Below are 16,713 nucleotides of genomic sequence, written 5' to 3' on the forward strand. Positions count from 1 at the left end.
ATCTTAAAGTCTATAGGAGAGGTGACCACAATGGCCTCTTCTGGCCCTATACTCTATGAATCTGAGAGCAAATTATCTAGAGCCTGAAGCTTACAAACATTAACACATATGCTTACCTCTAAGCATGAGTAATCCAGTGATTTCAGTGGGACTACTCATGTGCTTAAAGTTAAGTATGTGCTTAAATATTTGAAGTGCGATTTAGCTGCTTATACCATGCCAATTTCCATGGTATCCAAATTAAAAGAGCAAACTGTATCTAGTTTTAGCTTGTGCAGCAACATAATTATCAACTAAACTCCAACTGCAAGTCCAAGTTCTGCCCTCAGTTACGCCCACACAGCTCCCTTTGAAGTCAATGAGTTTGCACAGGTGTAACTGATGGCAGTATGTGCCTGTAGAATTTTCAATAGCAGGGAGTGGTGGGTGAAGGGGTGAGTCACAAGATGGAGGGGAAAGAAGAAAGCTATTTTCAGATCCTAAATTTGTATTTACAGTTCTGAGATTTAGGGAAATCACAAGTATTTTTGTTGGTTTTACTTGCTGTATCCAAGTAAATGTGTAACAACCCCACAGTGACATTGTTAGAGAGTCACTTTTAGGTCACCATACTCAATTCTAACCAAGATTGAGAATGGACAAAGAAATTGGCCCACATTTTTTTAGAAAAGCTTTTATAAAAAATTCTAAAACCAACAGACCATGTTCCTGCAATTGAAGAGATTCCAATCGCCGCGCCCCCACAACCAAAAAAAAAAAAAAAAGCCACAGATTTTAAATAAAAGAACATACCCCTGCAGTGTTTGAAACTCAAATACTTCAGTACTAAGAACTGGAAATTAAAGCGTATTTCTTCCAAAATTTAACACACATCTATAGGTGCCCCTCCTGTAATTCTGGGCTCCTATCCTATATATTAAAAATTACAAAGAACTGGTAATAAATATATCCTCCTGAACAGCCAGCCTTCAGAAAGACATTAATTTCCATTATCCAAGGCTGGGTCTTGACCCTGCAATCTGAACTTATACACATGGATTCCCATTTACGTCAACAGGCCCACACACAGATGTAAAGTCCTTGTGTGGATCAGACTGCATATTTGCATCTTACAATTTGAGTGTGTCCCCCTTTACATGAGTTTTAATCTATTGGTAAGTGATGTGTGCTGGTACAGAAAAACCATTCTGAAAAACCTTCACTTTAAAAACAACATCTTTATTTTGGATTCATGGTTACAATTTTAAGTCCACAGATACTTACAGTTAAATGGTTCTCAATTAGTAAATCTCATCTTGTCATGTAAACAGTGCATTCTCTATCAAACTGCTGTACAAGAACTTTATAAAATACAGATTAAGTGACATTTTAATCTGCACAATATTCTTGATTAGTGCACTATCATATCAATTAGAAAGGCAAATAGATTAACTTTCTAATTATGGATCAGTACAAAATGGCACAAAAAGGAAAAAAATTGGAAAGCTATAAGCCAAGCTTCTGAGCAAGTTGAGTCAGTTCAGCTGATTGGCATTTGGAAATAGAGATCTTAATCAGTCATGAACACCAAATTTAAATATAATCCTTCTCTCTGATTGTGTAAGAAACAAATACATTTTTTACAAACTGGGGTCTGTACTGTTCAAAGTATTTGTACCACAACAGCAGGTTCAGATCACTGGAGTTCAAGTGCAATTAGGAAACTACAAATTTTCCACTGTTCCCAATATCATACTTAAGAGTCCACAACTAAAATTAGACCCAGATGTTCAGTCAAACATGTTCCATTGTGCATAATCATTTTCAACACTTATTTTAGGCATGAAAGTACGAGATTTGTATACATAAATTAGGTGCACGAATACCAACTAAAAATATGGCCCAAAGTCTCATTTTAAATTTAAGAGCTTAATCAAAAAGCCTATATTAATAATTTATTGCCATCCATTCTACGTATAAAATAGGCTTTGCCTGGCACACAGATACCTACTGCCAGATAAAGACAAATGAAATCTATGAAAGATTTCCTAGTCAAACAGAAACTGAACACCTAATCCAAAGGCTTCAATAGTGAAGGATAGCTTTCTTCCATCAACGTGATCTTTTATGTTATAATCTTGAATAATGCATAGGAGACAGCGAGAGGGAATACCTATTCACCAGCTTAAAAATAATTTGTGACCATAAGTGTGTTGTCCCAATGAGAATAAGTTCCGGAAAGTCTGTTTTCATTTGGCAACACTTAGAAATATCAAAGCAGATTATGCCTCACTTTATCAAAAATTCTGATTAGCCCAAAATATTTAGAGTGTTTATTTATTAACTTTACCATGAAAACTAAGTTTATAAAGCTGACTGATTGGCTATACTGGCAAGACAACATTCTCAAATCCAAGAATGGAAGGAAGTTACACCAACTAGTGGTACAAACAGTCATTTCGCAGGTTTTTTTTTTAAAAAAAAAGCAACAGTGATAAAGTACAGAACCATCATTTACTGAACAGCTTCAGAAGCAGACAAAAGTGATTGTAGGAGTTTTCTTGCAGAATTTAAATAATGCTCTTTCCACAGTTTTATCTCGTAGATGCCCATATGATGAGTCCAAGAACCACTGCTCCAATGACAAGCACAAGAATGATGATGCACATTTTCTTTCGGGACTTGCGCTGTGAATACAAAAATATAATTGTTGTGCAGCGTTAAGAACTACTTAGCAACTGCTTCTGTGGTTCTGCTATTTACACAATCTAAATGAGCAGTGTACTTAAAAAAAAGACAATGAAGACAGTGAATGGTTAACAGGCAGAAGTCGTTCAGGAAACAAATAAAAATTATAACTTGACTCAGATTTCAAGGGTATTTGGAATTCACATTGGAAAAATTCATTACATTTCTTGTGAGATGCCAGGGAGAATGTATATTTAGATTTTTTGTCAGTAAGGGCTGGAGGGGGAGGGACAGTGGAAAGAGTAGACTGGGACAGAGGCAGAGAGTATGGGTGGAGATAGGGGCTGTGAGCTGGTTGGGGGTGCAGGAGCCTGGGACAAGGAACCAAGGTGTGTTTTGGGAGGTGGAGAATTAGGATGAGGAGCCCAGGGAGGAAGACAGACTGGGACTGGAACCTGGACAAAGAAGGGGGGAGGGGATAACTGGGATGAAGAACCAGGAGGTAGGCATCTCCTCTAAGTTCTAGTCTTCCACCCCTCCCCACAGTAAAAATTCAGTGTTCTCCCTGACACGCAGCCGGCTCCCAGACCCCCACCGCCAGTAACACACTTTCACTCAGTCTCCCAAGCTAACTCCCAGTCTCCTTGCCCAACCATTCTCTCCCATCTCCAGCTTCCAGTCTACTTACTGAGCCAGCCCGAGTTTCTCCCCCTGCACCCTTCCAATTGCAGTCTTGTTGGGCTCCTTGTCCCAATCTACTCCTTTCCCACATGGCAATCTGGTTCCCTCCTCCCTCACTCCCTGCAGATGAATCTGATGGCTTCCTCCTCCATGCTGCCTGGATACCAGCAGGGAAGTCATTGTGAATGCAGGAGAGACAGGCTCTCCATTCCAGGGCCTGAGTCCCAGAATAGCTGGGATCAGCCATTACAGGGGAGGTCTGGCTTCATCCTCACAGCCCTGAACTGGAGGGAGCATACTCAGTAGCTCTGTGGGGATGGCACATATGCAATATGCTCAGCACTAGGAGCTGCGAGAGGCTTGAGCTTGCTCAATGAGGATTGAATAATTATATTTTAGCTGCTAAATATCAAGTAAGTCTTTACTGAGTATGTATGAACTATGTTTTTTTTTTTCCAAAGGCTTATAACTTGGCCAAATTTGGATGGATTTTCGCAGGGATGTCAAAAGGCCCATCCTGACACAAAGGCCATTCCTCAGCCAAATTTCAAGTCCCTCTCCAAAATCCCTGGGATGCTAAAACTTTTCAAATAAAAAGGTCACCAGAATTTTTTAGCGTGGACAAAAGTTGTCAATGTTCCGCTAGCCTTGTTCTTTGAGACGGATGAATCATTTAAGACACATTTTCCATTCCAGCGTCTGCCTGGCTGAAATTTTCTGGAAAACTTCAGCCAAAATCATTAAAGTGTGGAAACTTATAAGCAACTGAAAACAGGGTCTTATAATGGGAACTGTTGGGCAATCTTAATAAGTGGTGCTACCAGCCCTGCCTATATTTTAGAAAAAAGTTGGCCACCTTATTTTGTCCCTTACAAGCCAGCAGACAAATACAGGTTTAATAAAATTTTCCCCATTGATCTGTTTGCCTGGCTATAACTGCAACATGTGTAAGACTTTAAAATGAGAAGGCCAACTTGAGCAGAGAAGTGTTCAAGGAAAAGAATGTATTACTAATAAGATTATCTTTACACAGGCCAAAATTTAAGGATCTCTAAATAGACTTTAAAAAAAAAAAAAGAAGCCTTTTACAGGTTTCTAAAACTTTTCTCTTTCATTTTATTTTTAAAGTCCGTGAACACTGCAAAAACTGGAAAGCAAAGTCTTCTATGTGCAGAAGAGATTTATGCAGCCTGACCAGCAGCAGCACAAAACCTCCCCATACTGCCCTACCAATGAACCCCGATCCGGACTTACGGAAATTACCAAGTAAAGGATAGATTCATTCCCCAAGCACATTCAAGCCTTCCCTCACTGTACTGGAAAGGAGAGGGTCAGTTATGATGGTTTTTTAGACTTTCAGAAGGCACTGACTTTTTGTTACTATCAACCTGGGCTGAATTTGGAACAGTCACCCAGAGATCCTATCCTATGCCAGTCTTGGGCCTTTGAGTAAGTCTCCAAACAGTTAAAAAAATTAACGAGGAAGAATTAGTTTTTATTATAGAAGTTGTGGTTTAAGACAAACAACTGAAAGGGACAATTATTGATAGATGACTGGCAGTTTGCACAGATATTACCTGGTAGTCTGCTGCTCTTGACAGCTGCTGGTTTCCCTGCTGGACATGTACCTCAGCATTTTCTACATTGGCTTCTATGCTGTCTTTTAAAAAGAAAGAAAAAGTCAAATTTTCAATTAAAACCTGATGCAGTAAAAGCCTCATGTGTTTGCCACCTGTTACTAATTCAATTACAGCTGCTGAATTTCTGATCTTCCATATTCCCAGAGCAGACATTTACTCTCACAAAATTAAATCCCAACAAGCCTACCCCTAGAATTTCTATGTACAATTGCATCAGGTAAAGTACTTACTGCAAGACAAAACCACCACCCTCCGAATGATTAATGGCTAAAATCAACAACATGGTATAAACAGGACCTATAGGTAGTAATTTACCATCACCTCATGGTATTTATTTTCATTTTACTCTCCTGAATAAAAAGTTAATAAGTTTGTATCCCTAAATAAATCAATCCCTAAAAAGCATTAAAACTAACTTTGATAAACACAGTAAATAAAACACTCAAATACACATAGAGCAAAGTGCAAGAACAATCACTTTTGATTTGCATTTACCTTCACTAACACACAAACTTTATCCTACTGCGTTACGGAACTTTCCTCGTTTGTCATTTTTCCTGTGTGTACTGTAACAATGATCAGGCTAACTTCTGAAGCGCCCAGAGTATTTCAAGGTTGACTTCAGATATTATAAGAACTTCCAAGTTCAGGTATTCTAGAAGCGGAGGGTTGGCTTGCGATGTGGACCAATAAGGATAGTTTCTCAGAAAGCTGGTGTTTGAGAACTGAAGAGTGCTTACAGCTCAGAGAAAGGTGTAGATATGAGAAGAAAGTGGTGACAGATGAAATGAGTGACCCAGAACTTCTTAAGAATACCACTTGGTATGAAATTCAATTGATGGAAATTTTGTTTGAAAGATTTGGTGGATCAGTAACTGAGAAGGTTTTGTGGTCGTGCGCGCATCTGCGTGCACACCCACACACCCCACAGCCAGTCTGTGAATATTGCTTAGAAGAGTGTTATTTAGTTGTACTCTGAGAAAATGGTGTGCATTTAAATTTGCATTTACTGAACTAACTAAGGGCTTACTCAAGGTAATTTACTGGCATTATCAAACCAACATAATGACAACAGTGTAACTCCCTGTGTGGATGATCTTTTTTTGGAAAAACAGTGTCTGTTGTGGGTTTAGCTTAGGGCAGGTCTACGCTACGGGGCTCAGTTGACCTAAGTTACGCGACTCCAGCTACATGAATAACTTAACCGGAGTCAATGTAACTTACGTCGACCTTTTATGATGTCTACACCATGCTGGGTTGATGGAAGAGTTTCTCCCGTCAACTTACCTTATGCTTCTTGTTCTGGTGGAGTACCGGAGAGCAATCAGCAGTCTATTTAGCAGATCTTCACTAGATCTCTAAATCAACCCCCAGTGAATCAATCACCACACCCAGTAAGTGGATACAAGCCCTTAATTTGCTTTGCCCAACATAAAGAACCGAGGAAATAAATGTTGCTTTTTTTCCCCCTGAAGTTTCTTTATACTTTGCATTTTTTCCCCATTTTAGGTTGGTCATTCACTCAGAAATGGGGAGAAAGACATTTCACAAAAATAAGTGCAATTAAAACCTCACAAAAATTGGAAGCAAAACTCAAAACAAAGGAGTAGGACCTGAAACTACAGTTAAAGCCATTTTTCCAAGTGTACTGGATTTCCTGACTACTTTAACAGATCACCCAACAATCTCTGCCAATATAGAACTCAAAAAAAGCTGCATCAAAAACATCAAATTTCATTTTGCTAGTTTCTGGAAAATCATGATTTTGTGGTTTAAAAATAAGATCCAAGCATTATTCATCATGATGAATAATTACATAAACCAGTGGGATATTATTCTCTTTTCTCCCCCACCAATTTCTAAATTTCATGTAAATTTTCTAAAATATTTTATGATCTGTGCTTACCTATCACATCACCCTGTTCATGAATCATCATTCCTAAATCTTTAAATATTTCATTGATGTCCATAATATCTGCCTGCAAGAGAAATTTTTTTAAAAAACAAACAATTAGCAAATACCATGGGACACTCCTGAGGTTGGCTAAGCATTGTGCATTATTTCAGACAAGGCAGCTATGGTTTCCTGTGCCAAGAAGCTAATATAAATTCTTTTTCAAGCTCAAGTTTTAATTTGGATTAAAAGAATACTATCGTGTTCATCTAAATACGCAAAATCAGTTGCACTGTGCATCCTATTAGTGCAAGAGGCCAATTTCTAAGGTCTTGTCGACACAGAAACTTGCAATGGCTTAACTAAAGGTGTTCTTAAACTAGCTTAGGGCTTATCTATGCAGAGAATTAATGCGCAGCAAGTTGGGGTGGAAATCTAGCGCTTACTCTCTGCATATACATGACCTTAGTTAAAATAGTGCAAAATTCAACGTAAACACACTTCTGTCAGTTTAAGTCTAGCTTATCTCAATATGCCTTAAATAATTTCTTTAAGAACTTAAACCAAACGGAAATAAGTCTTCCCATAAGGTTTTCCAGCAATTTAACTATGTCTGTTAACTCAAACTTGTGCAACTCTTATTGACCAGCCCTTAGTTAGCAAAAAATAGTTGAATCCAGTAGAGGGCAGTAACACATACACAATATTAACTATTACAATGTGGTTATGATAAAGTGACATGTCACCTTGTTGTTTTGCTTACATTTCCTATTTATCTAATTACCCACATCTCTTTGGTTTTTCACAAAAATAAGTTCTTAAACAATCAGTATTGCAAAGCCTATGAAGAAAAAGAGGACTGGATTTTATTTGTCTCATGCGTCACCAAAATTGCCTGTTTAAGGTCAAATTCCAGACTCTTAATTGTTGGTGGAGTTTGCTGGAGCTCAATATAATATCAGTCAGTCTGGAATCCATCATTCATTTCCACTGGTGTTTTAAAAGGGAGTTACTTTTTCAAAACCCACAACAGCCACAATGCCATTAATCCTTAACCTATATTTCCATTTCTGAGTCATTTAATATGTTCATTAGTACTACTTTTGATTTAAAATATTGGAATTTCCCCTGCCTCTCCCATCCAAGTTTTTTGTTTTGCTATTGGTAGATGAATGCACAGACAGATGGATTGTCCTCAAGCATTTCTGTTCAGTCTCAGAAAAATTCAGTCATTACTGGAGTCAATATTTCCTGTGCCAAACTATTGGTACTTTATATGCATACATAGTATAAATAGGAATTAAACATATTAAATGTAATAAAAATGGGTATCCTGCATTTCCAGACAATGATATTAAAGGCAATGGATACCAGGAAGAACTGAAAAATACCTACACCTGGAAAATCCTGTAGAGGGGACATTTTGCATTTTATTTAAAATTTGCCTTTGAAAAAAGATGGACTTAATGGAGGAACAAGCCATGGACAAGAACAAATGGCAATACTGGGCTACACTGCATGTCTGTAAAGATGCTTTAGGATGAGAAGTCTTTGGGGGAAAAACAAAACAAAAACAAAAAACACCACCCCATAGTTCTAGGGATATCTGCATGAAAACCCAAGTTCTATCTTATTGGTAGACATATGGGTGACTACTTATTCCTCCAGTGAAGTCAAGAGAGCTTAGTAGACCATGGCACTGCTTAATAGAACAGCGAAAAGTTGTTTTTGTGTAGGGAATTCCACGTGCAGCTCTTTACTTACTGCGTAAAAGCAATTTCTGCATTAAAAAAATAATTTTCTAATTTTTAATGATGGATTCCTCCCAATAATGTTAATACCTGCTGCATTAGGAAGTATTCTCAAGTTTGTTCTAACGCTGCACATAGCAGCGCTGCTTACCTCAAGCTGCCTGATGGAGGACTCTCTCTCCTCAATAAGACGGAGATCATCTTCTGTAATGTCTTCATCTTGCACTTGTGCTTGAGGTTGACTGCACAAAACCACAAACAACCCCAAAAAAACCCGAAGAATACTCAGACTGGCTAAACTGCTCTTATACACAAAGTTGAAAAACACTTCATGTTAAAAAGATTAAAGTACAGAGAATACACATTAAACTCACTATTAACAAGACATGATGTTGTTTTTACCTTTGCAAAAATCTACGTACAGCTGATGTGAAAGGCCTGAATCCTCAGGCCCTCAATAAAGGAAGGTTATACAAGCAAGCTATTAAACAGCTTTGACATATGAAACTCCTTAGAACAGGGGTGGGCATTTGTGGCCCAAGGTATAAAAACTGTATGGTGGGCCATGAATGCTCATGAAATCGGAGATTGGGGTACAGGAGGGGCTGAGGGCTCTGGCTGGGGGTGCAGGCTCTGAGATGGGGCCAGAAATGAGAAGTTCAGGGTGTGGGAGCGGGCTTTGGGCTGGGGGATGAGGGGGTTTGAAGTGCAGGAGGGTGCTCCGAGTGGGACTGAGGTGGGTGGGGGGAAATCAGGGCTGGGGCAGAGGTGCAGGGGGCGGCTCAGGGGTGGAGGCAGTGCTTACCTCAAGCACCTCACAGAAGCAGCAGCATGCCCCCCTATGGCTCCTATGCAGAGGTGCTGCCCCTGCAGCTCCCATTGGCTGCAGTTCCTGGGCAATGGGAGCTGCGGGGGGCAGTGCTTGGGGCAGGGGCAGTTTGCAGAGAGCCCCCTGGCTGCCCCTACACATAGCAGCTGGAGTGGGGAGATGCCGCGTGGCTCCTGGAAGCAGCGGCAAGCCCCCGACCCCGCTCCCCGGCTGGAGCGGGGCAAGCCCCTGATCCTGCTCCCCGTCTGGAGCTCGAGAGCCAGATTAAAAGGCCTGACAGGCTGGATGTGGCCCGTGGGCCATAGTTTGCCCACCACTGCCTTAAAACCTAGTGTTTTGGCTCAGCATTTTCTAATTAAGCATGCAGATATTAAACGCATCTTTTGATTTGGATTCTGAATGGAGTGTCATTTGGAGGCTGTACTCCATTTTGCCTTTCCTCGTTAGTGGAGTCTGATTTAGAAGCCACTTTGAGAAAATGCAGGTATTAATCCATAAAACTGAATAGTTAAATATCTTGATCCAAGTTTTAGAGGCCCAGCTGTCCTAATCTGGAAGGATAAAAGACAAAAGGCTGAACTGTTTTTATGTTGTTCTCTACAGGCATAGTTGGATGAAAGCTCCTTATCACATCCCCTTTCTTCAGAAGATCCTCACAAACTAGAGGAAGCACATTCCATTTTAATGTTTGTTAATTCATACGAATTTTAAAAAGGCTTTTGAAAATTTTTCTTATGCTTGTACATTTTTACTTAAGGTTATTAAACATCATATGTCCACCCACTAGCCTGTTCCTCCCCCTTATCTTGCAGTTGGTGGTTTAGTCTCTGAAAATAATCAGGAACGCAGCAGGGTTAGCTAAATCTAACCTGAATGACTCAAACACGTAAAATCCTTAGCTCGGAGTCCATTACACATGGAAATAAAGATTCATTTGGTGGCAGCAACTCTGGTGTGTGTTTTTTTTTGGGGGGGGGGGAGGGGGGGCAAGGGGGTTAGGAGGAAGGAGAGTTTGGTACTATGCCTATCACAATTAGGCCCTTATCTTTGTTGAAGCTTCTGGGCTCTATTGTAATATAATTGTATTACATTTTTCAACAACTAATTTTAGTTTTCTATTTCCTTCTGCAGGGAGAAGAATGAACGAACGAACGAGATCAAATTCCATTGTTTCAGTTAACAAACTGATCACATTAAAGGCCAGGAGACCCAGAAATTGAGTTTGACAGTGTTAAAGCAATAACTTTAAAAAAAAAATTAAAAAATAGAAAAAAGAATAAAGAAGATATTATTGAAATTGATATTTTCAGTTCTAATTTCAACTTCTGTAGAATACTAGCAGCTTGTGATCATTAGCTTTTAGAGGGGTACAAAAAAACAACAACAAAAGAAACACATAGCGTGCCTTAACAAATAGGTTATTTAAATGCACTGGATAAGTGATCTTAATGTTGTTTCACCACACAAGTCTCTTAAAACTGGGGACTACAGTACACAGTGCATCTCAAGTAAGTCCCCATTATTGGAGTTAACCAATCAATTTACAAGACAAGTTATAAGGTTTATGCACAGTCATCCTACCTGTCCCAAGAGACAAGTGTTCCTTCTTTGTAACCATCTTCTGAAGGACCAGCCTGTAGGAAAAGCAAACATTACCATTTTATTTGAGTGATGGGAACATAGTGAAGTGTTTGTCGACATTCCCATAATGAAACAAGATTAAAGGGGCTTTAACTTTGGTTAGCTCTAAAACAAAATGCCACTTATGTTCTCAGCGTGGGGCTGGTGTGTGTGTGCGCGTGAGAGAGAAAACTGAGCTTGGTAGCAGCCTGCAATATATTTTATGCCAATACACACTGCTGTTGTATTCATGGAGTCAAAGGTCAGGATTGAGCCTACATTAAAAAAGTAAGTAAATAAATAAATAAAAATTAAAAAAAAAAAAAATCAGAGCATAATTTTGCATTCCCAAATGTCAAAAGTTTAGTTTTCTAAAATTAACTAAAGTTCAATTTAAAGATGGATCTAAGAAAAGACAGTTTAAACGAAAGCTACTACTTTACTCAATGTTTCCTACTCCATGCCCATTACAGCCTCAATCCTGCAAAGGGGTCTAGCAGATGGATCCTTATGTCCAAAAAGAATCCCTATTGCTTTAGGGGACACTACAGACATACAAAGATCTACCTATATGATTCCCACAGCAAGATCAGGGAATATGCACTATGCGGAGCACCTATGAACACCTTTGTAAAACCATACGTAGGCACAAGGACAAAGTAAATCTTTTAAATCAGGAATTATTATGAAGCTATTTTTCCCGTAATCAAACCATTAAACTGAAATGCAAGTTTTAAATTTAATATCTTGTGTTCAGAGGCAAAGTAAAAAAAACCCACCACACAACTATGCAGGCATTGTGTGTACATTCTACATCTCCTGCAATACTGAGAATTCCTGTAAGAATGCGGCTCTCAAGCTAATAAAGAGGCAGGTTTTATGTAAATAACGTTTGAGTATAATAATATATTTCTGGATACTTACAGATACCCTAGAGCTGGCTCTTACTCTGGCTACAAGATCTTTTTCTTTCTCAGCAGCTTGCCTTTGGACCCTCTGGAAGTTGGCTAGTGCAGAACTGAACTCCCCCACAAGACGATCTTTCTGTATTTTTCTTTGACGCTATTGGAGGAAAGACAGACAGATTTTTACAACAACATAAAACAAGCTGGCTCTTGTTCAAGGCTTTACAAATACGTTATTTCAAGGGTCCCCCCCCCCCGCCGCCTTCTTCCTGTTAGTATGGGCCTCACACTTTAAATAGAGGGTATCATGGGCACGTTCCCTCCCATTTGAGACTGTATGGACTACCTCCCATTTGGGTTCACATAACCCTAACACTATTACAGCAGTTGTGAAAAAGTAGTATTAGGAATGCAATGTATTTTCAACTGTCTTATTGGTATTTAACAGCCGGAATTAAGGAGGATCCAGCATCTCACATCCAGACAGCTTTCAGTAAACCACTAGTGAGAACTTCTGTCTTATTTATTAACTATTAAGTAGGTGCACTGTACAATTGCTGAATATTTTGATATTGTAAAATTTAAACTGTGTAAAAACAGCCCAGAGCATCAGTGGGAGGAGGGGAAACTCACTGATTTATTTATAAGACAGAAGCGCTGAATGTATGCCCTGAACTGTACCTGAGAGGAGAAATGACCTTGTAATCATGTGTCACAAAAATATCAATTTCCAATATCTACTCCCATTGAGAGTGGACACTGGGAGGGCATGAGAGAATTTCCTCGAGATTGACCCTCCCTTTGAATTTGCAAAGAGCTACAACTTGCCCTTAGTCAATCACCTCCACTTTTCCATCTTGGAGTCAAGGAGCAAGGGTGGGAGAGAACAGTCTGGTTAAACAACATGGTTGAGTTTCTTACCACAAACTTTCAGACTCCAGGGACAAGCAAAAGAGGCACTTCAATTTTTTTTATTTTTTTTTGGGGGGGGGGGTCCCAGAGGTATTTATGTACCATGTGCAAAGTTTGAGCAGCAAACATGAATGAGAGAAGTGATTAAATAATTATCATCTGTTGACCATATTCACTCATTTTAAATCTCTTAATCCTACAGGTCACAACAACACACCATCAGCAGCAATAGTAATTACCCTGTGTGGTAGCAATTCTTGTCAGAGTGCTTTAGTTCTGATACACGGTAGGAGCAATTGCTTAGAGAAAGCTGTTGTGCATTTTACTGCAGTTGAGGCCTATTACGTGACTTCTGCATAGCACTGAACATTCATTTTAAACACAGACCTCACTTGGATGTTGTCAACATCTAGTATTCATATTATTGCTCTCATTACATAACTAAAGCCATTCAGATACTTTACATCAGCCAACATTATGTTCAAATGATCCATGTTCTTCATTTTTATACCTGTTCGCTTGTCGCAGGCAGAGACCCAAACTCTTTAATGTTCTTGTCAGTTTCTTTGGCAAGCTGGTTTGCATGCTGCTGCTTCTGCTGTCTAAACCAAACACAGTCTATATTATAGCCACTGGATTATTTTGCTGGAACAATTTCACTGATGCTCAGGAGCAGTATTTTTAGAAGAAAGTTACCAAGTGTCTTACTAAAGATTTATTTATTGGCATTTCTATTAGTCACTATACTATCTGTGAACTGATCACTCAAACGGGTGTTGGATGAGACACAGACCCTGAAAGAAATGATGTTAAATTAATGATCTAGCAGTGGAATCGGCCACAAGAGGGCCACTGGCTATTGTACAGAAAAAGTTACAAATACCAGAGCAATTTTGGGAAATATCCCTAAGCAAAATTATTTGTAGAAAAATAAAAAGTAAGTTGCAACCTCAATGAAATGAATCAAGATGGTTTTGCGGTGGCCCCTGAACAATGAAGTATACATATAGCAGACTTCAGACACAGTCTAAAAAAGAGAAGATCCGGAAAACTTGATTTATCTAAAAAGGAAACTTAGCAGTCAAATTTTCATTTTTTAAATTGTGGTCTTTGGCTCAGGTGTAAATTTAGGATCATGCCACCCACTCAATCTATAGCAAATTTCTTCCTGATGTCAATCGGAGATTTGTACCAATATAAGGGGAGGATGTGTTTTATGTGGTAACTAAACTTGTATTATTTGTTCAGTATCTTTTAGTGGAGAAAGATACTCACCGTTAGGAGCACAGCTATTTATGCCCTTTGTTCCTCTGCCTTCCTCATCCTCCTTTCCTTCACTGCCTTTTCCATCCCTGTGATGCTCCTTACTTTCCCTTTCTATTTCCTTCCCTTCCTCACCCCAGGGGTTTAACTTCAATCACCTCCCCCATTTCATCTGCAAAATGATCAGCAATGAAATTTTTGTTTGTTTGTTTCAATAAAAAAAAACACACCAAAAGTGTCCTCATTAAGCTTTAGAGGCAAAACATTTCAATGAGGTAACAGAGGCCAGGAGTTCCCACCTCTCAGGGTATGTCTTCACTGGCAATGTTAAAGTGCTGGCTGTGTAGTTGTGGCACCAGTGCCGGGAGAGAGCTCTCCCAGCACTGTAAAAAAGCCACCCCCGTGAGAGGAGTGGCCCCCAGCGCTGGTGCACGGTCTATACTGCCACATTACAGCGCTGAAACTTGCATCGCTCAGGGATGGGTTTTTTCCACACTCCTGAGCAAGGAAGTTGCAGCGCTGTAAAATGGCAGCATAGACTGAAATTGTGACAGAGGCGCTGTCTATCTGGAGACTGAGGCAAACAGCACTGCTTAAGTCAACCATTCAAAAGTGACTGGAAAGGGATCTTCACAGTCTCAATTTTTTTTTTTTTTTTTTTTTTTTTTAAAGAAAGCTTAGATTCTGCAGAATGACTCAAACAGAAAAACATGAAGCATGCCAGATCCATCCCAGATATTTTAAACATCTGCCATATCATCATCATTATTTTCCTGGACATTTAGAAGCAGCCAGGGACATAAAAGTATTCCCAGATTGCAAATCTGTACAACGAAAGGCGCATGGCTTCCCCAGTTTCAGGGAGCAGAGCATCACTCCTCTGGTATACGTTCAATTTTCCCCCATACTGTACCAGAATAACTTTGGTTTTGTAGATGTAGTTGTAGCCAGTTTACCCTCAATCCAAAGAAAACATTACATAAGTCAGAGGTCCCCAAAGTGCGGGACATCCCACGGAGGAGTGTGGACGAATGTTCAGGGGAAGGGGTACAGCTGGGGCCCAGGCTAGCTCTCACAGCCCCGCCTCCAGCTGGGGCCCCAGCCTCCGCCACCTAACTTCCCCTCCCTCCCAGAGATGTGTCCCTGCTCCCAGCCCTGGCTCGTGGGGCACATACCGGAGGAGAGGGGGGCACGCAAGGTAAAGAGTTTGGGAACTACTGGCATAATCTGATCAAACCATACTAGCCAAGATCAGATTTTCAACTAATGTAGGTATGCAATTATGTCCTTAATTTTCAATATATAATCACTGCAATCATATGTGCAAATGGCTAAAAAAACCAGGAAGCAGCACTAGAATGCCCAGCAGCATCCCCTCCCGCCCCCCATTCCCCGCTCCATGCTGAATGATGCCCAAGTGCAACAGGAACTTTACTAAACTCAAAGATTAGTTACTGTATAAGTGTTAGAGTTTACTTCCAATCACCGTCATCAGTAAGAAATCCATTGTGGATCCAGGGTTGTATGTCACCAATTTTGTACTCCTAGCTCAGAGTAATTAGAGTCCTGCCCAGAATGAATGTAACAGGCCTGGTCTAATGTACACTTCCCTCCTGCCATTCAGTGGCTACCGTGCTATATTAACAGCCACAGAAAAGTCTGCCAACTTTCTCACTCAAGGAGTTTGCACATGCAGCCTGTGCACGTGTGTGTTAGGATTAAAGAGTAAAAGTAGCAGAGTTTGGTCCAAGTCGAATGAGCCTCTGTATTGAGAAACAGAGTGGCTAGTAGTCTCCTTCAATGGGACATGAATGAAAGCCCACATTCAGAGGGCTGAACTGCAGTGTAACTTCTGACAACTGGCCTTATTTCACTTCTGCTTTTTCTAGTATTTTCGGCATATGTTCACCTTGTAATTTCACTAGATACTGTGGTTAGCATTGTTTAACAGTTTCACTTTGCCTTCTTGCAGTACCCCACAAAAGCATCCCCCTCTCCAGACTATGCCACATTGCGTGCTCTACAAAAAGAAAGTTCTGGAGGTTTTTAAATCCCTAGAGCCAAATCAGTACCTTCCAGTGCTGTCAGTTTGTCTGTGTTTACATTTAAACACGCATATGTTCAGCAGAAGTACTGAGAACCGCCAGTTAGGTAGGTTAGCATGGCAAGATCCTATAGGTTACAAAAATACTTCAGATTAATTTTTTCATGTTTAAACTTTAATACGTCTGTTCTACTTCCACCATCCCACTCCCAACAAGGCTGGGCACTTTGCTAAAATCACTGTCACCTACTGAGGCAGTACTTACAATACAGTGAAATGAGAGATCTTCATGTAAAGTACTTACAGCTGTTGCCGCAATTCAGGCGTGTCTTGTGGTGTTCCAAGTTGATGCAGTATTCTTTGTATTTCTGCAGCTGTTGGTGAAGAGGAAGAGAGATTTTAATGATCCAATTAGATATATTTCCCACTTTAGTTTTATGCATTTTTGCTTGACAACTCTAAAACCATACACGTTTTTGTCAACAAGCGTATGTACACCTGTGATGG

The 16,713-nt window shown here is 39.8% G+C and overlaps 1 protein-coding gene across 1 annotated transcript in view; it reads right to left on the reverse strand.

Annotated features, from left to right (window-relative positions):
• Nucleotides 1-1,197: 1,197 nt before the first annotated feature.
• Nucleotides 1,198-16,713, reverse strand: part of STX7 (syntaxin 7) — a 44,743-nt gene continuing 29,227 nt past the window's right edge. The window contains exons 3-10 of the mRNA XM_048844538.2: nt 16,511-16,580; nt 13,411-13,501; nt 12,007-12,144; nt 11,044-11,096; nt 8,785-8,875; nt 6,895-6,967; nt 4,926-5,008; nt 1,198-2,666 (exon numbers count right to left, since the gene is read on the reverse strand). Coding sequence (XP_048700495.1) covers nt 2,574-2,666; nt 4,926-5,008; nt 6,895-6,967; nt 8,785-8,875; nt 11,044-11,096; nt 12,007-12,144; nt 13,411-13,501; nt 16,511-16,580 — 692 coding nt within the window. The 3' untranslated portion in view covers nt 1,198-2,573. The remainder of the gene's footprint in view (nt 2,667-4,925; nt 5,009-6,894; nt 6,968-8,784; nt 8,876-11,043; nt 11,097-12,006; nt 12,145-13,410; nt 13,502-16,510; nt 16,581-16,713) is intronic.

The sequence above is a fragment of the Caretta caretta genome, chromosome 3, assembly GCF_965140235.1.
Source record: "Caretta caretta isolate rCarCar2 chromosome 3, rCarCar1.hap1, whole genome shotgun sequence".
In the NCBI taxonomy this organism is placed as follows: domain Eukaryota; kingdom Metazoa; phylum Chordata; order Testudines; family Cheloniidae; genus Caretta; species Caretta caretta.